Source organism: Balaenoptera physalus (assembly GCF_965194825.1).
Source record: "Balaenoptera physalus genome assembly, chromosome: 6".
Classification (NCBI taxonomy): domain Eukaryota; kingdom Metazoa; phylum Chordata; class Mammalia; order Artiodactyla; family Balaenopteridae; genus Balaenoptera; species Balaenoptera physalus.
In genome coordinates, this window is record NC_138885.1 from 82,762,898 (window position 1) to 82,787,438 (window position 24,541).

The 24,541-nt window shown below is 32.2% G+C and overlaps 1 protein-coding gene and 1 long non-coding RNA gene across 4 annotated transcripts in view; one reads left to right on the forward strand and one right to left on the reverse strand.

The window, feature by feature from the left end:
* Positions 1-24,541, forward strand: part of GLS (glutaminase) — a 78,098-nt gene that overhangs the window by 33,671 nt on the left and 19,886 nt on the right. Inside the window, exons 8-15 of one of the 3 annotated variants that reach the window (XM_082467094.1) lie at positions 1,614-1,646; positions 1,736-1,794; positions 4,964-5,030; positions 5,615-5,665; positions 8,111-8,287; positions 10,463-10,594; positions 11,619-11,711; positions 12,695-12,834. In XM_082467094.1, coding sequence (XP_082323220.1) covers positions 1,614-1,646; positions 1,736-1,794; positions 4,964-5,030; positions 5,615-5,665; positions 8,111-8,287; positions 10,463-10,594; positions 11,619-11,711; positions 12,695-12,724 — 642 coding nt within the window. In that variant the 3' untranslated portion in view covers positions 12,725-12,834. Of the gene's footprint in view, positions 1-1,613; positions 1,647-1,735; positions 1,795-4,963; positions 5,031-5,614; positions 5,666-8,110; positions 8,288-10,462; positions 10,595-11,618; positions 11,712-12,694; positions 15,366-24,541 lie in introns of those variants that run through there. The other 2 variants (XM_082467093.1, XM_082467092.1) reach the window with 2 other exon arrangements.
* Positions 3,474-8,104, reverse strand: LOC309663459. The gene is made up of 2 exons (XR_014265295.1): positions 6,805-8,104; positions 3,474-4,637 (listed from the first exon to the last, which is right to left on the reverse strand). It is a non-coding gene; the product is annotated as an uncharacterized lncRNA (long non-coding RNA).

The following is a 24,541-nucleotide window of genomic DNA, read 5'->3' on the forward strand; positions in this document are numbered from 1 at the left end:
GTTTAGGTCAGAGAATGAAAGTTCAAATATAACTTGTTTATTTTACATTGATTAATTGTATAACCAGTAATTATCCATGTGACATCCCAATGCAAATGCTGACATCCTTTTCCAAAAGAGTTGTTTTTTGTGCTTTTTCAAAGGTTAAAAAGGTTTTTGTGGTTTAAATGTTGTTACATATTTTACAGCATTAGGATCTATGGAATATTTTGACAACTGCAACAGTTCAATGAAGTTGGTAATTTCTTCTTTTAATTATTTTTCATTGAACAGCTTTGGAGTTACATTTCTACATTTTGATTTCTGGTGTATTATAAAGAAAGAAAACTTAAAAATATGTCAAAGGATGCTTTAGAGAAAATACATAGATAGTGATTACTATATGGTTGTAGCTAAATTATTCTTAACTTGTTTAAACTTCGTTAATGCCTGATTTTGATGAAATAGTGTGGTGTTCTTTCCAGCTACTGATTGTATATGTGATTGCACATTCTTTCTCAAATAAGTTGATTTGTAAGGTTTCACAGATTATCAGCCACATCGTAATCCACTTGTAAAGTGGATAATGAACCTGGCTTTATTCAATTAAATAATACTCTGGTACAAGTCCCCCCCCCCCCCACCAAATAAAATTTTAAAGTGTATTGTTTTGGGTTTTTTGAGGGTACAGTTAAAAATTTTCGTTTTTACAATTTTAGTTGTCAAATTACTTCATTTTAAACTTGTTTTAAAAATTAGAGATGTATTGTTTCTTTTGGGTGCACATCACCAATTAATACGTTTGATTTCAGATCTACAACTTACTGCTTTGTAAACTTCGCCGAGGTAAAATGAAACCATTTGGCTACTTGAACTGATCTACATTACATAGGTTTTTCCTATTGACATTTGCAGTAGCTAACATGTCAGAAATAGAGAAGTGATGAAACAATACATCTTCCATACTCTGAATTGGCATAATGCTAAATACAAGTGTAGCTAATTTTTTTAGACTATGAAATATAATTTTTTTAGTTCAAGCATTAACAAGTGAGATATTAAAGGTAGAGCTTTCTCTACATTAGTAAAATGTATCCAGAATGTTTACATATAGTAGAATTTTAAAAGATAGCTTTGCAACATAACTCATTTTCTAACAGTAATACTGGTTTAAGTTTATTTTAGAAATATAAGTAGATTGTTCTTAATTGAAAACCATAATTTATATATACCTAATTCTTTGCTAAGGGTAAAACTTTAAGTTTTTTTAAAATGTGAAATTAAATAAATAACATACATTCTAACAGATTATGTGGTGTTATGAAGGATAAGGGGGTTTGAGGAGCTTATATTTAAACTTCTGTAACTTTGGGTTGGGAAAAGTTATACTTAAAATAAAGCATTCCCTTTGTAATTCAGATCCATTCTCAACATATGGGTGTTAATGTAAGATCATATAAAAAAAGCTTATGTAAATATTAAATTACCTTAGAAGTATTTCCTAGATTTAAAAGTACTAATGAGCAGTATATTAATTATAATGATAGCAGTTTGGAATTTTGATATTATATTCACTTAAAGCTTAACTGGGGTGGGGCCCTATATTAACATATTTATGTCTCATTTCTTTGCAGCAAGGAGTGAATAATGCTGAAAAATTTGACTATGTAAGTACAATATAGAATTCAGTTTTCATGCTACATTCTTTATATTTGTTTTTTGATTACTAAAAATACTTTCTAATTTTGGTTTATAGGTAATGCAGTTTTTGAATAAGATGGCTGGTAATGAATATGTTGGATTCAGTAATGCAACGTGAGTCTGATTTATGATTTAGGTTTTTATGATAGGTCAGATCTCTTGAAATTAATTTTAAAAATCTAGATGATAGAGTTTTATTTTAAATACTGTTTTGTTACTCCATGTATGTATACTTCAGTGAATAAGTAGTTAGAATTTGGTCATTAGAGAGAAATGTATGATTTCTAAATTACCTGAGGGAGGACACCTAAAATGCTTTAACTAGTTTTGATAAACTTCTTGTGGGAAATCATAGAATTAGAAGAGACCCTAAGTTTACCTTAAGTGACTGGCACTTTCTCAATTTTCTCTTTGCCTATAATACTGTCTTACCTCATAATCTCTCTCTGCCTGGCTAACTTGATTTTTACCCCGACTTTTTATTTTGAAATTTGCAAATCTACAGAAAAGTTGAAAGACAAAATATGAAAATCTGGATATCTTTCACTTATATTTTCTGATTAATATTTTGTCTCATTTGCTTTTTCTCAACCTGTCTCTCTCTCTTTAGATGGACAGTTTAAAATAAGTGTGTATCTCTACATACATATACATGTACATATGTGTAAATATACATATATGTGGGGTTTTTTTTTTTCAGAACTGTTTGAAATTAAGTTGTAGACCTCATGCTACTCCACCCTTAAATTACTCAGCATGTGTATGCTAAGAATAAGGACATTCTCCTTTATAATCACAATGCCATCAACACATTTATTAAGAACATTAACATTAATTTTAAAATATCATGATATTAATATGTATATGTCCTCAACTGTCCTGTAAATGCCTTTTATGGCCTTTATTTTTTTCAGGAACAAATCAGTGTCATGCATAACTTTTGTTATGTCTTTTTTGTCTTCTTAAAATAAAACAGTCCCCGTACCCTAGACCCTTCTTAAAATTTTACTAACTGGCTTTTTTCGAAGAGTACCAACCATTTGTCTTATAGAACAGGAATTAACTTTTTCTGTGAAGGACCAGATAGTAAATATTTTGTACCTGGGGGCCATATGGTCTCTGTTGCAACTATTCAATTCCACTGTTTCAGTAGGAAAGCAAGCAATAAACACTGTGAGGCTGTGTTCCAAAAAACTTTATTTATAAAAGCATGGGCCACATCTGGCCCATGGGCTGTAGTAGACATTCCTCATTTTGAATAGGTCTGATTGTTTCCTTGTGATCAGATAAAGCTTAAGCAGTTTTGGCATGAAAACTAAACCAGGTGATGCTTTGTATTTCACGTTGTCTGCCTTACCAGCTTTTATTCATCAGCTTAAGGATCTTTTCCAGGAAGTTTTTTATGAATCTCATCTCACCTTCCTTCTGTGCTCTCATATTACCATATTTTATTGAACTTATTCTATGATTCTATGTCTCTTTTTGCCTCGTCATCACCATTAGACTCTGACTTCCTTAAGACCTGGATAGAGTATCTTCCAATTCATTTCTGTATTCCTGTTATCTAGTGGATAGTAAGTACTGAACACAGTGTTTGATGAACAGAACTATGTGGTAGGCACTGTGATCATTGCTGAATTGTTAGTACTTTATCTATACTATATTGATTTTTTTTTTAAAGTATGACAAGTTGACAAGTTAATTTCCAAGAACTTTTCCATATCCAACATTTTTTTTCCGACCATAGAAATATTAAAATGTGCAGTTAGAAGGAGCTGTCCGCCCCTGATCAATAATAAGAAAAGTGTCACACACAGTTCCTCTTTTAGCAGCAGCCTTCTGAACTCTTTTTTTTTTTTTTTAATTTATTTATTTTTGGCTGTGTTGGGTCTTTGTTGCTGTGCGCAGGCTTTCTCTAGTTGCGGCGAGCGGGGGCTACTCTTTGTTCCAGTGTGCGGGCTTCTCACTGTGGTGGCTTCTCTTGTTGTGGAGCACGGGCTCTAGGCACGTGGCCTTCAGTAGTTGTGGCACATGGGCCCAGTAGTTGTGGCTCACGGGCCCTAGAGTACAGGCTCACTAGTTGTGGCATATGGGCTTAGTTGCTCTGCAGCATGTGGGATCTTCCTGGACCAGGGCTCGAACCCATGTCCCCTGAATTGGTAGGCAGATTCTTAACCACTGTGTCACCAGGGAAGTCCCCCTTCTGAACTCTTATAGGTTGAGCTCTCAAATGTACCACAGATAAAATCTGTCTAAATCAAAACTCGTTCTCTTCCTTACTAAACTGCTCATTGCCCTAAGGATCCCGATGTCAGTTGATATTGCCATCCTTTCTGTAGACTACGTTAGGAATCTAGGCTTTGTACCAGACTTTACCCCGTTTCTCCTCTTTCCCATTAGGTCGGAAGACTTGTCCACTGCTCTCATGTTTGATCATACCTCTCCTTCCATTCCTATCATCACTACCTAAGTTAAGGCTTCCTATAGCTCTCATTACAGTAGTCTTCTAATAATATCATTCATCCTTTCTTTTTCCCTTTTCCCAAACTGATGTCAGAGTTATCCTTCTAAAATGTAGATCTGATAAGGTAACTTGTTGGATAGCCTTCAAGCTTTCATTTTGTAGGTAATCAGTAGCCATTACATTTTTTAGCATTTATCAGTCTTGATAATTTGGCCCTAGTCTCCTTTGTTGGTTTGGTATTTCTCCACTCTTCTCCATGAAACTGTTTTCCCAGATACATCAGAATATTTGCCATTCTTTAATGAAGTCCTGTCTTTTATAACTTTGTTCATGCTGTACAATATTTGCCACTTCCTAGGCTTCCCCCAGAAATTTATTAATCCAGCAAATGCTGTAAGGTCCATTTCATGTCTCTCTCTCTCAGTGAAATTTCCATAGATTCCCTCAGTTGGAATTGGCTATTTAGTGTACTTCTGGGGAGAGTCAGAAGAGTCTGTAATTAATAGTAAATTTTAACAGTTGAATATTTGATAATTTAAAAATTAGCTTCTTCACAAAATATGAAGACTAGAAAGGACCTAGTTCATTTCAGTCCTTTTACAGCTGAGAAAATTAAGGCAGAAAGAATTGTTACTTAAATGACTTGCCCAAGGCCACATAGCTAACCTGTTGACAGAACTGGGACTGGAACCCAGCAGCCTTGACTCTTAGGTCAGTGTTCTTTATACTGCACTTTGCTATACAAATTAACCTACAGAACAATCATGCTTTTACAGAAAGTAAATAAATGGATCAAATGTTTTTTTTTTTTTCTTTTAGGTTTCAGTCTGAAAGAGAAAGTGGAGATCGAAATTTTGCAATAGGATATTACTTAAAAGAAAAAAAGGTTTTTAAATTCTGTTTTTATTTCAAATTATTTTATTTATTAAATAAAAAATTTTATTAAAATACATGAAGTGTAATAAAACTCAACAATAGCTTTTAAGCAGCTACCTATGACTAAGGTGCAGAGGTTTTTGCTAAACACTCTTGAGTTAATACTATCACAGTGTTAATATTCAAGCAATTTGTATTTGGTAGTATTCAAATATTTGACTAGTTATAGTATTGCAAATTTTGCTTAAGGATTGTCCCATTTTTCAAAAGCATAATGCTTGACTGTTGCTGGTTACACTTGATTTTTAAATTTTAAGTGGCTGGTCTAGTAACTTGGTTCATGAATTATGAATCAGTTTATCATTGCCAGTTAAACTAGTATCTAGAAATCTAGATAATTACGTGGTGTACTTTTGATTTATTGTTCTTCATTATTTCATGTTTGCACCCTTTTATAGGTTGTGTGCTATTTTGTTCTCAATTAGAATGAAACGTGTGTATATTTTAAATTTAATCTCCATGTATCTTTTACTTGTGTGCATTTTTTTTTCCCCCTGTATGCCTATATTTTTAATTGCCTTTCTATTTTTTCAGTGTTTTCCAGAAGGCACAGACATGGTTGGTATATTAGACTTCTATTTCCAGGTAATTTATTTTAACTGTATGAATTATGTACATAAATGGGTGTGTCACATTTTGCAGAATATAGATGTCTGTGAAATCTCGGCTCTAGGCTGAGAGAAAATACATTTCCCATTGACTTTCGGAAAAATGTCCTTGTTAAAGGCAATCTCGTGTCTGTATCTCCTAAAAAGTGATGTCTCCTATAAAAACATTATATTTAAGAAGTGTGAAAAATAATGTACAGCTTCAGCAATTGGCTTCTCTTTATTATAAACCAAGCTCTGTTTTCTTAGTTTTAAAATTTTGTTTGAAGGAGTTACTTGTTTCTTTATCAGAAGGTTCATATCAACATTCTAAAATGGCATTTTCTCAGTTTGTTTAGTTCATTTCTACAGTGTCACATAATGGATTTTCTAATAAGTTAGAGTAGCTTTCCATATTCATGGGGGAGGGGGCCATTTACACAGTCTTCTGTAGTATAACTCAATTTAAGATAGCCTTCCTGGACATCCCTCTCTTTCCCCCATATTTTCCGTTCAATTCCTTCTTACAGATTTAATGCCATTGGTGCTTCTGATGAGTTTGTAATGTGAAGCTACATAATAACAAATTAATTATTGTTAATTTCTGTTTTACCTTACATTGCCTGCCTTTACTTTTTAAGGTAACCTTTTAGTAATCGTAAAGAATGTATAAGGAAAGTTGATAACGAGTAGATTTTGATGGAAGTCCAGGTCACAGTTTGTCACCTGCCCATTGTGAAGAACTATGAATTGGGAATCCAGACTATCAATAGAAAATCAGTCTAACCTGGCTACGTTTTAGCCATGTGACTTAGTTCCAATTACTGAACCCTGGTTTCATTATCTGTAGCATATGCTTTGACCTAACTTCCTGCATTACATTGGACAAGTACATGAGATGTATGTGAAATTCCTTTGAAACTATAAAATGTTATATGAAATACAGTGTCATATTTACTTTTTATCCAGTGTCCCTTATTTTTTCCCTAGCCTATATGGATTTCTTCCACATGTTAAAGTTTCTTTTCCTTTGGTACACATATTTAACTTCGGCTATCATAGCTTAGGTGCTACTAATCTACTGTGAAATTTCTATACTTCAGGGCAAAAATCAAGAGACAGCCGTAGAAAACTTACTTGCTGTCTTGGAGAAGGGCTGCATCTAACTGAACATCTGTCAGGCTACCAGGAGAGTACTCTTAAATTGCGATTTGTCAAATTGGAAGTGTATCACCTTATGACAAACAAAATTTCCATTAATACTAATTATAAAGTAGGAATTGGTCATTGGAGTTTAAATCTTACTTCTTTTCGAAAACCTTTCATAATTAAATCACCTGTACTATAAGTCTTTGCTATGTGGGTCCATATAATAAGTAGGTTCTGTAGTTTTGAAGAAATAGAGAAGGGGTTTTAACATAAATAGGCAAAAGTGGAAGTCAGTCAAAAAGTGGCTTCTAATCAGTTTTCAAATTCACTGCAGTTAGTTAGTTTCCTTATTGCTATTTCTAAACCCCTTTGTGCCTCTTAAAGATCTTGGTATGAGAAAGGAAAATTATAAGTTGAGAACTGTCATGTCTTTTTCTTCCTACTTCCTACCTTCTCCTTCTCTTCCACTTTCCTCTCAGTTTTGGTTGCTGTTAGTGAAAAGTAAAATAGAGCATTTATTTATTGTTTTAGTTTTATGGGTAAATTTGGGTTTGGTGTGGTAAACTATTTCCATTATTTTGATTATATTGAAATGCAAAAATTTCACCCTACAGTGTACCTGGACTTTGCTTTTTTCATTCATTATAGTATATCTAGCACCCATAGTCAATATCAAATAATTATTTGAATGTTAATAAATGGTTTAAAATGTAACATTTTGGTTTTAGGCACACAGAGCGTGCAGGCTAGAACTGTCTTAGCTTTTTTTCCTTTAGTCCTTTGCATGTTGCCGTATGGGGATGCTGAGCTTTGTTACAGGCAAGATGTCAGTAATTTTTTTCTTAAAGTAGCAGTTTCTCATGTAGATGCTAACTATCATAATACTGATGTATGTTGCTTTGTTTTAAAAATAGATCACGGCTCTTTTTTTCCCTGTTGAGTTAAAAATAATTATGTTTGTGTATCCTACAGAAAGCATTAATATTTAAGCAAGTTTGAATATCACATGAATATCACATGAGGCAATTACAAATCTTAGTGCTTAGGAGCTGGCTTTGCCTATCTTAGGTCTGCCATTAAAAGACTGAATAACTGGGCAAATTAGGATAAACCTTAAAGGGGCTAGAACATTGTTCACATTTAAGTCTTTCTATGTCATCAGGTTATCCCTTTGGAAGAAATATTTCAGATCTGTATGAAATACCAGATGACACAGATTATCTTAGAGGTCAACTGTACTACTAAAAATAATGTGAGCCTAAATTTTCAGAATTTAGTTTTTTCTTCCTTTTAGCTATGCTCCATTGAAGTAACTTGTGAATCAGCTAGTGTGATGGCGGCAACACTGGCTAATGGTGGCTTCTGCCCAATTACTGGTGAAAGAGTACTGAGTCCTGAAGCAGTTCGAAATACTCTCAGTTTGATGCATTCCTGTGGCATGTATGATTTCTCGGGGCAGTTTGCTTTCCATGTAAGTAATTGTTTAATCTTAATTTCTCTGGCAGGAAACTAGTCTGGACTAGTATTTAAAAATACAGTTTGAACTTTGCTTCTAGAGCTGTACATTAATTTTTGAGAGAGAGGCTTGTTTTCAAGGTTAATTTGTTACAGAATTGGTAAGAAATAGAGTTAAGCAGTCTATGACATGTTCTTAAGAACTTGAAGTTTAATTTATAGAACCTTATCACTTTTATTTTTAAGGCATTTCACTGTACAGGCTTAGTACAGACTTTACTTTTAGTTGCTAATGTTTAATATTATGGTGATTACGTACCTCAGGAATTCTTTAAATTCAGAAGGAGTGCATAACTGTGATGTTTAACATCTTTGGATACAGCCATAGGTGTTTTAAAGGACTTAAAGTATATTAAAGTTAAAACTTAACAAAAATATACTCCTTTAAGCTCTGTTGTGCATTTGCCACTTGTGAAATGTTATAGACTTTTCTTGTTTCATTCTATGTCTAGTCATAATGCCCTAAAAATTTATTTTGAAAATTTTAAAAATAGAAAAATAGATGCATTTAAAGTTAGAGAAAGACAAATATCATATGATATCACTTATGTGTGGAATCTAAAAGAAAGAAAAATGATACAAATGAAATTATATACAGAACAGAAATAGATCCACAGACATAGAAAACAAACTTATGGTTACCAAAGGAGAAGGGGGTGAGGCATAAATTAGGAGTTTGGGATTAACATATACACACTACTATATTTAAAATAGATAACAGGACCTACTGTATAGCACAGGGAACTCTACTCAATATTTTGTAATAACATATAAGGGAAAAGAATTTAAAAAAAAATATATATATATATATATAACTGAATCACTTTGCTGTATACCTGAAACTGACACAACATTGTAAATTAACTATACTTCAATAAAAATAAATAAATAAATAGTTTCCCGTCACTCAACTTCAGTAATTATCAATACATGACCAATCTTGTTTCATCTATATTACACCTACTTCCCCCACCCTTTTCATAGTTCAGTATGTAATTCTAAATGACAAGGGCTCTAAAAAATACACAGCACCATTGTTATGTATAAAAATCTGAAAAGAATTTTAATCTTTAATATCATCAAAATATTTAGTCAATAATGGAAAAGAGTATGAAAAAGAATATATGTATAATTGAATCACTTTGCTGTACAGCAGAAAGTAACACAATGTTGTAAATCAACTGTACTTCAATAAAATAAATTTTAAAAAATATTTAGTCAATATTCAGATTATCTGGATTATCTTAATTATTATTTTACAATTTATTTCACTTGGGTTACAAATAAGGGCCATACATTGTGGTTGGTTGTGCCTCTATTATTATTTTTTAAATCTTTAGTCTCCCCCTTAACCTCTTTTTTCTTGTTATTTTTGGTTGAAAAAACTAGGTCATTTTTTCCTGTACAGTTTCTTAGAGTTTTGATTTTGCTTATTACGTCCCTTCCTTTGTCCCTGGTATTCCCTGTAAATTGGTAGGTCCCATTCAGGTGATTATTTTGTTTTGTTACTTTTGTGCAAGATTACTTCTAGCAAGAGGTCTGAATGGTTAGTAAGCCATTAATGAACACTGCCCTGATGACATTAATTTTGTCTTTTATCATAATTGTTGTCAAATTTTACATAATGTAAGCTTAAATGTTTTGAAGAGCATTAATTTGAATTAGTACCATCTTACCTCTATTCTTTAGAATTTCTCTGCCAGTATACCATAGAGAATCTTCTAAGAAGAGATAATTTCTCATTGTTTTAGTCATAAAATATTTTTTGAAAATCACTTCATACTTTAAAGCAATACATGTTTATTATAAAACAATAAGAAAATATAGTCAAAAAGAATAAAATAAGAATGTGCGTAGCCCCACAACTTAGATGTAATCTACTTTAATTCCTTAGAGTATATCTTTCAAATTTTTTCCTATATTTAAATATATCCCAACTGTTTTATAACTCTTTTCATTTACTATATTATAAACATGTTGGTAAATACATATCTACAACATTTTTAATGTTGGAATTCTGTATGGATATATATACCATAATATTTTAACCAGTTCCCTTATTGCTGGACATGACTTTTCTTATTTTAAAATGTTAACATGAATGTCCATTTTTTTTTCAAATTATTTTCAGGTTGGTCTTCCTGCAAAATCTGGAGTTGCTGGGGGCATTCTTTTAGTTGTCCCCAATGTCATGGGCATGATGTGCTGGTCTCCTCCCCTGGACAAGATGGGCAACAGTGTTAAGGGAATTCACTTCTGTCACGTAAGCATATTTTCTTAATGAAAATAATGATCATATAAGTTGAGCCATCTGATGATTCTACTTTTTTTGCTCATTTTCAGAGCTTATTGATTGTTGGCACTCTCACTGCCAGTCTGTCAGTTACTCGGTAGCCATGGACATGTTCATAAAGGAGCTTTAAATTGCCTCTACCACACAGCTCCCATATAATCATCCTCACTAATTACAAATTACATTTGTTTGATGCTCATATTTTAATTTTCATGGTTATAATTAGTTTTCAGTTTCCAAAGCTCAGCAAAAGATATTAAACTTGGAGAAGTCATTTAAATCCCAACATAAATGAAAGATTATTATAGTTTACACTGTCATCTTTAATTTGCATGGTTGAATATCTTTATCCGTAAACTACCTTTAAAAGTCTTTTTTTTTTTTTTTTTTTTTGAGGACATAAGTACTGCAATTTAAAATTATTACTACTCTTAACTAGTTCAGTATTTTATGTTGTTACCCAAGTCTTGCTAATATTTTATCTTCTGGTTTTATTTACATTTACTACTTCCTATAGTCTGCACTAAGTATAAGTTTTTCTGCAGACTTTCTCAATTAAAATTCCAATTTATTTTTCAGTTTTACATATTTTACAAAAACTAGAGAGTGACATTGGATTCCTTACAGATTAAAATAGATTATAACCATAATATTTCTTTATATTTTTGTGCAGCTTTATAGTTATTTGATAGAAAAATTATTTCATGTGGCCTATTATTATAATGCCCATTTTACAGGAGACGGCAGTTAAACAATTTGAGTGGCTGAGCCCTAGGGTCAGGCTAGTAAGCAGTGTTTTCAAAATCTGTAATCCACATCTTCTTATTCTGATTTCAGTTCTCTTCTTGACGCATCATGCTGCTTTATTAACATGCAATGGTCCTTTCCATGAGATAGTAGTTAAGTTGGACAGTATTAGTGTAATTTATTAAAATATGAAAAAACAATAGCCAATGACTAGCCAGTTTCTTATACCTGTTTTGTTTAATTACAGGATCTTGTTTCTCTGTGTAATTTCCATAACTATGATAATTTGAGACACTTTGCAAAAAAACTTGATCCTCGAAGAGAAGGTGGTGATCAAAGGGTAAGCAAAATTCTTAGATTATTATGTAATTTTTTTTGAGAGAGACAATGAACTTCACCAGTTTAAGTAAAACTTAGTTTAGTTTGTTAGTGGCCTCATATCTTTACTAATAACAAATGAGTGTAAAAAAATTGTTGACATTATCATCCTGGACCAGTAGTACATAGATATTAAATATTACTGTTTTATTTAAATTGGAACTGGTTAGCCTAGGAGCAGGGGTTGGGTTTCTCCCTTCCCCCATTTTTCTGCTATTTTAAGCAATATTTTAAAAAATTGATTCTGTTAAAAGAAGACAAATTGGAAAGTGCTACATGTTGTAAAGAGAAAGTCTGTTTTTACTCTTAATATTTGTCAGTTATAGTCTTAAATTGAAGTTTATTTTGATGTGGATGGATATGTAAATGGGAAAGGATTATAGTATTAGTGAGAGACCTGACAAAGCTTCATAGTAAGTTTTATAGGTCACCATAGATTAAGTATTTTTCTGTAGAAATGCAATATTTAATGCAATATTCCTGACACTGTTATTTTAAGGTAATATTTGTTTATTATCAGTGTGTTTGGCTTCATATTTTTGCACATATATACTCCTTTTTAAAGGAGTCAGGGCTCACACTCCAGGAACAAGATTTTTTTTTGTCTTTGTTGTTGTTCACTGCACTAAAGGACTTGTTTTGAATTTAAATTTCTTTGCATCCCAAATGGAAAATGTTTAGAGTAAAATTACCTAACTAGACTTGAAGCTAATATGTATGAAGCACTTATAAGTAGAAAAAAATTTTAACACATACTAAGTAAATTTTCCTATCGTTAGTTCCAATCAAAGTAACTTCTAATAATATATGAGAATTATGCAAAGCCGACAGAATAGAAACTTCCATGGGCATCAACATGAGTAACATGGAGCAAAACATCAGATGGTGGTGGGTGAAAATGTTAACAGATTTTAATAACATTCATTGAAAAATACCGTTTTATAGCTTGGACCTTTCTTCACTCAAGTGCACTAATAAATTATGTATGTTGCTTGAACAACTAGCATTCCTTTGGACCATTGGACTATGAAAGTCTCCAACAAGAACTTGCTTTAAAAGAGACAGTATGGAAAAAAGTGTCACCTGAGTCAAATGAGGACATCTCTACAACTGTAGTATATAGAATGGAAAGTCTGGGAGAGAAAAGCTAAAGAAATGGGTTCTAGTTTCAGAATGTTCTTCATTTAACCTTTCAAACATCTTTAGTTTTCTGGCATACTATATTTATTTGAGTTTTTTGTGTTCTCAACCTTGGGTGCTGGAGCCATAAAGCTTTTTTCTCTTTTAATCTTTGTGTAAAGTTAATAGATTAAAAAGTGGATTTGTCAGTCTTTTAAAAAGTATTTATAAGTAAATAAAGCAAATTTGCTTTATTTTTAAAAAACGAAAGGAAAAATTTCTTAAAAATTTTTCTTGGTATAATTAAAATTTTAACTATATATGCAGTCAGATAATCCCATTTTAAAATAGTAACAGAAATTTGTAATTTCTTGGTTCTGAAACCCACACACTGAACTCATAAATTTCATCCATTTTGTTTTTTCTTTTCCAGTTTTAAAGCTGACATGATGTCTCTAGTAGCAATAGAAAGTATTTCTGTGCTAAATACAAAAATAAAAAGACTTAATAATAAATTCCAAATTATTTAATATAGCAGTAGATTATAAAATTAGCTGAAGATATTATGCTATTTTTAGTAATAGATTGGCTTTAACTTTTTTTTTTTGGCTTTAAAGTTTTAAAAATTTATTTAAAATTTTATCAAACACTTTAAAATGTCTTTGCTTTTTCACTTTGCAACTCCTTTGTTCTGTCAGAATTGTCATGTACAGGAGTGTCTTATGTTATTAAAGCATTCCAGCCAAAGAATTTCAGATGTAATATGACATTTTTCATTGTTAAAAAGCTATAATGGTTACTCAGAAGGAGCAACAGGGAGTGTCTTCAAGTGAAATGTTTACCTGAACAATTTTATTTTCGTAATATCCACGTAACTTTTTCCATGTTATATTTAAGTATGAATGGTGAATCTTGGTTTTTAGCTTTTAATAATTTCACAAATGCTAATGAATCTTTTATGATAAATTATAATAACATCTCATAAAGTTTGTTTTATTTGAATTCTTTTAGAGTATTTAGGAAATGAATTCAGTCTGAAGGTAGTTAGTATGCTACTAAAATGCCTGTTAGATCTGAATCCTTTTGTTCGGTTATATAAATGCAATATTGAGAATCAAAACTTGTTTTTAAGAAAAGGACTATAGGTTCTACACAACCTAATTTCAAATAATTCACAATGTTTAAAGTCAATCTTGGCAAAGTGATTGTAAAACTGTGTAGGACCTATTCACACTTCTTCCTTCCTCTATATACCTCTCTGGTTCTCCCCGCAGTTCCCCCACAGCTTCAAGATTTTGGAGGGCAGGGGTGAGGTCAGAAGGAGAAGTTGATAGGTTCTTAGTATCATGACATACATGTGGTAGGGTAAAGTCTATAAAAGTAATTGTAGTGTAGCAAAAAGTTTTTTCCTGGATGATTTAGATGCTAGTGCAAATACAGATATAGAAAGTCTTGATTATATGAGTTTGGGAACTATGATATTAGGAAAAGAAGTTCCTTTCCAAACTTCGTCAAAAGTCTTTTGGCCTAACTGAAGTATTAAACATATATTTAAATAATTACACGTTAGGTTTTAGAGGATATTACCAAGGATTTTATGGCTAATTCAATGTTCCTCTGATGTACAGATGCATATCCTAACTGGATGCTTCTGGTTTGGCCATTTACATGAGAATGGTGTGTCTGAAGGCCTTACCTCTGCTATACCTTTGAACAGTGTCATTCAAATTAGTTTCACAGAGCTATTGTGCTTTGGGGAACTGAATGTCTTAATTTATAGTTTGCAAAACAGGCTTTATTTTTTTCCGCCCCTGTGCTCTAATTGTTACATTTTACTATTTCATTTGGAGGTAGGTTTTACTTTATAAAATGGAAACTTAATGTTTCATATTGTGTCCATATTTGTATAGATTTCAAAATTATGTTAATTTGTGCCACTTATTATGTTGGTAAGGCTTAAATACACACTTACCAATGGAGTAGGGTTACCTAAGTTACTTCGTTTATAGAATCTTGTTAAGGATGAGCATCCAGAAATTTTTGTAGGAAGGTATAAATGGAAGAAGAGGGAAGATATTGTGAATAGGCCCCCAAATTTTATTTAAAAAAAAAAAAAAAAAAGGAAAACCTTTGCTGGATTTAAAGACATTATTTTGATTCTTTCAGTATTTTAAATATCTTTTCAAATAAAGTTCGTGAAAAGTACCCAGTATTGTTGGATTTAATGTTTTATGCCATTACTGATTCTTGATATTCAAGCATTTTGAAGTTAGCATATTTGTTTTTCTTTTTTTTCCATCATTAACATTTCATTTGAAATGCATATCCTTTCTGAAATACTTTATTTTTAGCATAAATGTTGTGCATTTTATCTTAGTGTTTGGATTAAACCATTTGTGTTATTTAGCTTTCTTTTATTTGCTTTGTATATTAATGTACCTTTTATTTTCCAGTATGCCTACTTTTTGTATTGTACAATAAATTTATTTTAAGCTGATTTTATTGTTTTTTTTTAATGAAAGCAACTTCAGCATTTTAAGTACAATAGTTGGAATTTTAACTTAAAAAGTCATCCTTTATGAAGATATTATTAAAATGCTTTATATTTTTAGTTAATTCTGAGGCTGCTGTGAAGAGGAAGTATAGAAATACTCAAGGACTTCATTTGATAACTTTTTTTTCTTTTTTTTAATAAAGATCTTTCCAACATGCAACAGCTATCAGTTTTTGTTTTTTGTTTTTTTAAATTTATTTATTTATTTATTTATTTTTGGCTATGTTGGGTCTTCGTTTCTGTGCGAGGGCTCTCTCCAGTTGCGGCAAGCGGGGGCCACTCTTCATCGCGGTGCACGGGCCTCTCACCATCGCGCCTCTCTCGTTGCGGAGCACAGGCTCCAGACGCGCAGGCTCAGCAGTTGTGGCTCACGGGCCTAGTTGCTCCGCGGCATGTGGGATCTTCCCAGACCAGGGCTCGAACCCGTGTCCCCTGCGTTAGCAGGCAGACTCTCAACCACTGCGCCACCAGGGAAGCCCGATACTTCTTTTTTTAAGGCAGTATAGCGTTGATGGGTTTGTTTTTTTTTTGCGGGGAGGATGTTTTTCTATTGGTTGTACTAGAAGTATTTGAATAAAGACTTTTCTCCCAATTTTTTTTGTTGTTTTTCCCTTTGACAACTTAAAAAAAAAAAACCCAAAAACCCACTACCCCATTTGCAGGTTCTTTCTGCTTTCTGAGGAAGAATATCCGTGATTCACTATGTAATTGTTGTTTTACCTGTTGTCCAGAGTAGGAATAACATGTTGCTAAAATCAAATGAAGAGTATTATTGCTTTAGAATAGAACTGTCAGTCCCAGTAGAATGTATATTGAGTAGAATAACTGTAATATTGAAATTCACCCTAACTACTTTTTAAGGAATTTAACTTTCAGAAGGAACTTAGTATATTTCCACAGCATGATCCAAATTATAATGAGGTTACATGCATTGTAGGTCAAATACAGTACTTTAAATTCTTGTTTGATGAAATCTTCCATTCATATCCAGAGAAGCCATCCCAAATATATTGTAGAAGTTTTTAAAACTGTTTGAAGGGGAAATACTGTTGTTTACAGGAATTTGTATTTATCTGTGGGAATTTTTCATAAAGTTCTTTTGGGATTAGTAAATAGGCAGTTCCATTGTCATGGTATATTCAATATGTAAGTTTGTGATCACTTGCTATTAAAGATACATTTGGGGTTGTTTTTGTTGTTGATGTTTTTAATCCATTTGAGACAGAGAGGTAACTCAGCTTGATCTGACAGTGTAGTTTCATAGGCATGTACATATGTGGAAAGAACCACTGATATAGACTGATATTGTCAGTCTGTATCCTGATAATTTATATACAATGTATGTGTTTGTGTGTATATCTAATAGATGTCTATCTATCTTTATATTTATCTATGTCCATTATCCATAGCCTAAAAATCAGCAACAATTATTTTTTCATAGTATGTCACGTATAAATGGTTCATCGATCTATTCCAGGTTTTGTCGTAAGAGAACTTGGAACATTTTTGCTGCCCCAGAATTTATAAAATATAACATATTTTACTTGTTCAATTTACCTTTAAAGATTTGTGGTTTCTGTTTTGCTCCATTCACTACTAGCACTGTCAGAGTAGAATAATGATACTGGAGAACTCCACAAAAGAGAAAGCAAGAACATCAGATTTCATGTGGAAGCTGACTTTAAAGTAGTGTCCAAAATTATTATATTGAAGGATTGTATTCAACTTAAAATAATGTACTTCTTAGTTTGAAGAGTTTACTTTAGGGAATAGTTTTATTCTAAAAATAGTGCACAATTTTTAGTTTTAAGAGTCTTTGCTATTCATTTGTAAAAAATTTGTTTTTTCTCCATGATGGTCTTGAAAATGCTTGAATGCTTTTTTTTTTTTTTAAAGTAACATGCTTTCTGTTCAGTTCCTTCTTTACCATTTTATATTAAATATAATATTTAATTAAAACCAGATGTTGGAGATGGGGCTTGTTATGATTCATCATGGCCCATCCCTCAGATTTTTACGCACATTTATTCAGGTTACTTTAGTCCATTCACTGTCATGGAGTAGTTCAAGGCCAAAATTATACATGAACATACATTAAAAGTATATCAAGTTCAACCACTTTTATTTCAGATTGTAACACAGTTAAAACATTTGTTTTCTACACTGTTTAGAAATGGAAGGAATTTAACTGGACTAGGAGAGATTCTTTTTTTCCTCTTCTCCCTCTTTCTGATCCAGTAGTAGTTTATTAATGTGAATACCATACAATGCACATTGAAGAAATTTAGAAATTACACTGTCTTAGTCTGGACTTTTTGCTTTTAAAACTACTATAAGGTCATCTAGGGCAAAAATCTATCCAATATAAAACAGAGCTGGCAAAACTTGACTTTTTTTAGAGTCCTTAACTACTTAAATAGTAATAGAAAAGGTACTTTTTTAAAAAAAAAAATTGTTAAATAGACTGATCATAAATCTTTATTTAATGAACTGATTTTATTGTGGTTTTAAAACATTCCTTTCTAAGTTTATATTGTGAGCATACGAAAGGAAGGAAATTTATTTTAAGGTTGACTTAGTTAACCTTACCTGTTTTGTAGATTGTAGATCTGTTAGTAATTTTAATAAGTTGTAGCTATAGAGATTTTTAAGATATGTAAAATGTGTAAAACCAGCACTGATCGGAACTTTTATAATGGCTTCCTGATCCATTGACCTTTAATTAAAATGAATAGGCTACTAATTAGCACTTATCACATTGTTTTTCTGGTGGTGTCCGTGGTATTTTTGGCATAAATTACAAAGCACTTCTTATCGGGAACTGTTATGTTTTGGTTAAATAAAAAAGTGAACAAGTGATGATCCTTGATTCCAAGTGCTTTGATGAACTCTGTAAGCAGTCCAGTATGGAGGCTCATAGAAAAGAGTAATGAAATGACAAATTCTGGCCGTTGATCTCATAACACTGTTGTTATTATTATTAGACTTCTAACTCTAAATTTCATCTACTAATTCGAAAATATTTTAGTTAAAATCTCAGTGGTAGAGAACAATTTGGTATACTTTAAGCCAAATTTTAATATCTGAGGACCTGATTTTTCTGGATATAGTTTTATAAAAAATAATGATTTTTATTTCATCAAGTATTTACCTTGCTGAAATGTTTTCAGTCCTAATGTATCAGATGATTAAAATTATCTATTTGGAGGGCTTAGCTTTTAAAAGGAAAAATTCTTACCTGAGACAGTTTTAAATGTCTGTTTCATATTATATTTCTGGTGATTTTTGATTATATAATGAAAATCTCTTTGGCCTAGCAATTCCACTTGGAACCCTTAGTTATAATTTTAATTCATATCCTGTAAACAGTTGAAGAATTTGTTTTATTTTTAAAACATAGTTCATGCTTTCTAGATCTTTGATGTTCTTTCATTTACCGTAATCTTGTAATTTATTAGAATCACATGGTTGAGCTGGAAAGTAATCTTAAAGATTATCTGGTGCAAACTCCCATTCCTCCCAACCCTCTTTTCCAGGTAGCACCTTGCTTTCTCAATTAACGTATTTACTTTTATTTTCTCTTTTTTGATGGGGTTAGTTTATGTTTTTTGGGACAGTTATTTGTTGGTTGTTTATTTTTATTGAGAAGCATAATTAGCAGTACTGGTTAATACGACTGTAAGTTATTTGGCAAACTGATTGTCCCATCAGTGTTTATTAAAACTACTTAATTGTATTTTTCTAGTATATAGTTATATGCCAAGTTTATAAAGACTAGTAAAGTTAGAAGTGAATGTCACAATTATACAGTAGTTCTAAAAATAAAACATTACCCCAGAACCTTTGAAAGAAAGTAAAGAGTAGCAGAAATGTGACTCTAAAAATAGGTGTTGCACCACTGGCTTTTTAAATTAAATTCCTTTGGGATTAGGCTAAATATATAAGTAAAAAGATTTTAAGTAACCAAAGGTTATTGGCGTTCTAAACCAATGTTTTCTGGAAAAAAAAAAAAAAATTTTTTTTTTTTTTCTTTTCAGGTTAGCTTTTCCCAGCACATTGTTTTTATTTTAGATGTTTGGATCTTTGAGTGGCTTCAGAATAAGGCTCTGTATTTGTCTATTACTCTGTTGTGTGTCTTGTCCTTAGCATCCATCTTTTTCGTAGTTCTGGGATTTTTATTTTTTATTCATAAAGTAAATATATTGCTGTTCTTGAAATGCATTAATTTTTAAGAGACTTAGTTGACTTAAATGTTAAAACTTAAATATTATTACTCTTTAAAAAAAGTACAAGTTTCTTCTCAAAATTTAAACTTGCCTAGGAAGCTCTTCTCCCCCCAAGTTTGTCTAGGTGAGAACCTGAACTTTTAAATGACTGGCTCTTGTTCAAATAAGCTCTGCTTGCTTTCACCTTATATCTATTAAAATTAGAATGATGCTGAAATATTAGCATCAGTTATGCAAATATAACTGTTCATGTTTGGGCCATTCCATTGTAAGATCCAAATTAAAATCATGATCTTCAGCCTCTTGTTAAACTTTTCCTTAGCTTAGAGTTTTTAGTTTTCATTATTTTGTGTATGCCTTTCACGAATCATCGCTAAGGATCATTACAATTCGTCCTTTGAGGGGATAACATAAAACTTAAGTCTTGTTTCCATTTAAAAGAGATTAATGATGTGATATAAATTATTTATTGAACTCAATCCAAGGTCTATTTTTTGTTCTTTCTCATAGTCCCTCAAAATTAAAGATCCTAATTGAAAAACTCAAAATCTGTTAATCTTGAGTATACTTTCTTTTTCATCCTTTCCTATCATAATTAATTATTGGCTGAAAATGAGGTAACTTTAAAAATTATATCAAAGTTGCTCATAAAATGGGTTTTCATTTTCAAATCTTCATAGTGCTGATATGTTCATTTCCAAATCTTTTAATGTTGTTGACATTTGCCACTCTACTTTTATTAAAAAAAATTTTTTTTAATCCATAAGTGTTAAAGTGTAAACTTTTTTTCAATATGATATAGCTTATTGTTGGTAATTTATTTTTCAATCAACTTTGAATACATGCATCTGTGGGTCCAGGTCTATGCACAAGATTTATAACTTAAATAAAGAAATGAACTAAATAATATTGTTTCTACTTTGAATTGAAATGAATAAATGTTATATTTTCTGCAAAATGGAACTTCATTGACATCACATCCTTTAAAGTTGCAGGACAAGTGATTTTGTTAAAATTCTTGTGGTGACTAATACTATTAATCCTCTTTAATCATACCAATAAAATATTTCTGCCTTAATGTTTCCTCTTTTTACCCGAAAGAGAAACTTTAGAGAATGGTTTTCGGGAGGAGGGAAGTGGAGCTTAACTTTCTATTACCTGTTTGTGAAGTGTTTCAACTAAAATATGCTGTTAAAACAGTCATTGTATGACATTTTTTCTTTTTCACCTAAAGGAGAAACAAAGGAGAAAAAACTAATTGCTGTGTTTTTAGCCAAGTAATAAAAACTGGAGAAGCTTTAATTTTTATTTTGTCTCTGTTGTGCAATTTTATTTTACATCCACCATATATGTCTGCCACAGAACCATCACTGTTGTTTATTTGGTATCCCTTACATGTTGGGCTTTGTCATGTAATGATCTACTTAGTGGCATGTTATTAGTACACTTACCTTGTACATATGGGGCTTTTGGATAGAGAGCTGCTGCTGTTTGCATATTGTGTTTCACAGTTTTTGCTTTTTGCGAAAGTTCTTATTCATTGCCGTGGCGAGATTTAGAATTTTGCGTTAGTTAAGAATTTGGGATCTTCTGCAGAAGTTTTTAATAGATTGAAACTTTTGGTGTACCTAGTAGTTTTTGGACTTACATAGCATCAATGAGTGCTGGCAGTTGGGCATAGGATCTGAGTGGGTAGCCTGATGTGATGTACTGTGGGCATGAATTTCTGAGTTTTGTTTTGCCTTTCTTTTCATTTTTCTATTTACACACACACACACACACACACACACACACAGTGTTCAGGTAGTATGTTAGGTGTTGGAGATGCTGCTCTAAGAGGCAAGGTTCCTCCCCCTGTGATGGTTACAATCTGTAGAAACAGGGAGGCTGCCTCAATTCTCTAACTCTAGGATTGATGGGGCTGAGTTTTCTGTGCCATATACCGGCAAGCACATTAAATAACACTGGCATCTAAACATCCTTGGGACTCCTAGATAAAATTTCAATTTCATCAATTGTATGTTTGGCTCACTTAATTCCACTCAGCTAGAGGTTCAGAAATATGCCATTCTTTAGTATTATATTGGCACAAATTTGTTACCCTGTGCCAACTCAATACGGTAAATCAGTGAGTTACTTTTTTTCATTTCTTATCTAGAAAACTATAGAATAGAAAGCTTGAAAAAAATGCCAGGTGTTTGATAACTGACTAAGCAGTCCCTGGAAGGTTGAAGGGATAAAATGAAGGGTGGTAACCAAAAAGTCTTTAAATATGTACCAAGAGAAAAAATAATAGCCAACATTTTTATGTCACTGTCAGCTTTTCTTCAGTAAGTAACAATAATAGACACTGACTTGTCTGTAAATGTACATAATGCCAAATGAGTTTGACCTAAAGTTGTAAGGCTCAAGTCTAACATTGATAAAGGAAATTTTGTACAGTGACTCAGTCTACCACTGATTTTTCACTATAATTCTTAAAATCTCAAAGAAATATTTCCAATTTGGTAAGTTAATAAAATTCACCCTTCAAATCCTGACATTTAAAGTACAATTATCTGTTCACCCACTCCTACCAAATAGATGACTAAATATAAGCCTAAGAGTCTATAAACACATGAATTTTTTTTTTTAAGCTCACTTTAAAACCATCTCATTAAGCTTCTTGTTGACTGTAAATCTTCAGCAGAAAGGAGAAAAGAGAAAGGACTGGTTCAGACTGAAGTAATAATGTGCCACCCTCCTGATAGAAAACTACAATTAGCTGTCTTCATGAAGTATTTGCTGGCTGCTGGACCAAATGCACAAAAACAAACAGGTTTTACAGGACTTGGGGCCAAATCCAGTGACCGTGTTGTAATTTATTTTGCCCTAGACAACTTCCTTTGTAGAGATGCAAGGAAAAGGGAGGAAGGCAGTACTACTAGAGAAGTTAAAAAGTGTTTTACAAATAACGTGCAAAATAGGTGCAAAAGTTTATTCATTTGTTCATTTGCCTTTATGCAGCAATTTGGAGCACCTACTACAAGACAGGAACTACTCTTATGTTCTGGGCAAGATCACATGAGACATGATCTCATAGACCATAAATACCAGGAGTCAATACAGAAAATAACAGCCTAGATAAGTAACTACATACGATAATTTCAAATAGTGTTATATCTACAAAAAATGAACTTATGTCACTGTTCTATCTTAATAATTTTGAAATCTCAAACTTTGTTAAGCAGGCACCCCCAAAAAAGGCTAACTTAGGTACTTCAGTCTGTATCATTACATAGTTAATTGTTGAACCAAGAAAAAGCCTCCTTTAGCTGGATTCTTGGAGTTAATGGCCACCTGGGCCACTTGACAGAATATTGTTTATCTTTTTGGAATGTTAAAATTACAAATATTTTTAAGTATAGGAAACAATAAAGAACTTCTTTAAGAACTGATACTGGTGATAATAGCCCGTTTGCAAAGTTTCTGCCTGATTCTGAGTAGGCTCTTCAGTGCTCTAGAAGTCGGTTTGGGGGCTCTTCACCCATTTTCCCCACCCTCCACTCCCACCTCTTAACAGCCACCAATCTGTCCTCTGTATCTATGAGCTTGTTTTGCTGTTCTTAGATTCCAAATATGAGAGAGATCATATAGTATTTGTCTTTCTCTGTGTGCCTTACTTCATGTAGTACAATGCCCTTGAAGTCCATCCATGTTGTCTTAAATGGCAAGATTTGTTCTTTTTTATGGCTCAGTAATATTCCTGTGTGTGTGTCTCACAGCTTTTTATCTGCTCATCCATTGATGGACACTTTGTTTCTGTATGTTGACTATTATAAATCATGCTGCAGTGAAAATGGAAGTGCATGTATCTTTTCAAGTTAGTGTTTTCATTTTCTTCAATAAATGCCCAGAAATGGAATTGCTGGATCATATGGTAGTTCTATTTTTAATTTTTTGAGTAACCTCCGTACTGTTTTCCATAGTGGCTGCACCAATTTACATTCCCACCAACAGTGTACAAGGGTTCCCTTTTCTCTGCATCCTCGCCAACACCTGTTGTTTCTAGTCTTTTTGATAATAACCATTCTAACAGGTGTGATATCTCACTGTGGTTTTGATTTGCATTTCCCCGATAATGATGTAGAGCATATTTTCATGTACCTGTTGGCCGTCTGAATGTCTTTGGAAAAATATCTATTTAGATCTCATTCTTTAATTGGGCTATTTTTTGTGTTGCTGAGTTGTATGAATTCTTTACATATTTTGGATATTAGCCCCTTATCAGACATATGATTTGCAAATATTTTCTCCCATTAAGTAGGTTGCCTTTTCATTTTGTTGATGGTTTCCTTTGCTGTGTAGAAGCTTTTTAGTTTGATATAGTCCTGCTTGTTTATTTTTGCTTTTGCTTTTGGTGTCAGATTCAAAAATATCATCACAAGACCTGTGTCAAGGAGCTTACTGCTTATGTTTTTTCTAGGAGTTTTATGATTTTAGGTCTTAGGTTCAAGTTTTTAAATCCATTTTTAGTTAATTTTTGTGTATGGTGTATGATAGTGGTCCAGTGTCATTCTTTTGCATGTGGCTGTCCAGTTTCCCCAACACTGTTTATTGAAGAGACTGTCCTTTCTCCATTGTATATTTTTGGTTCCTTTGTTGTAAATTAATTGGCCATATATGTTTGGGTTTATATCTGGGTTCTATTCTGGTCCATTGATCTCTGTATCTGTTTTTATGCCAATACCATCTGTTTTAATTACTGTAGCTTTCTATTATGATTTGACATCAGGGGGTGTGATGCCTCCAGCTTTGTTTTTCTTTCTCAAGATTGCTGTGGTTATTTGGGGTCTTTTGTGGTTCTGTACAAATTTTAGATTTTTTTTCTATTTCTGTGAAAAATACCATTGT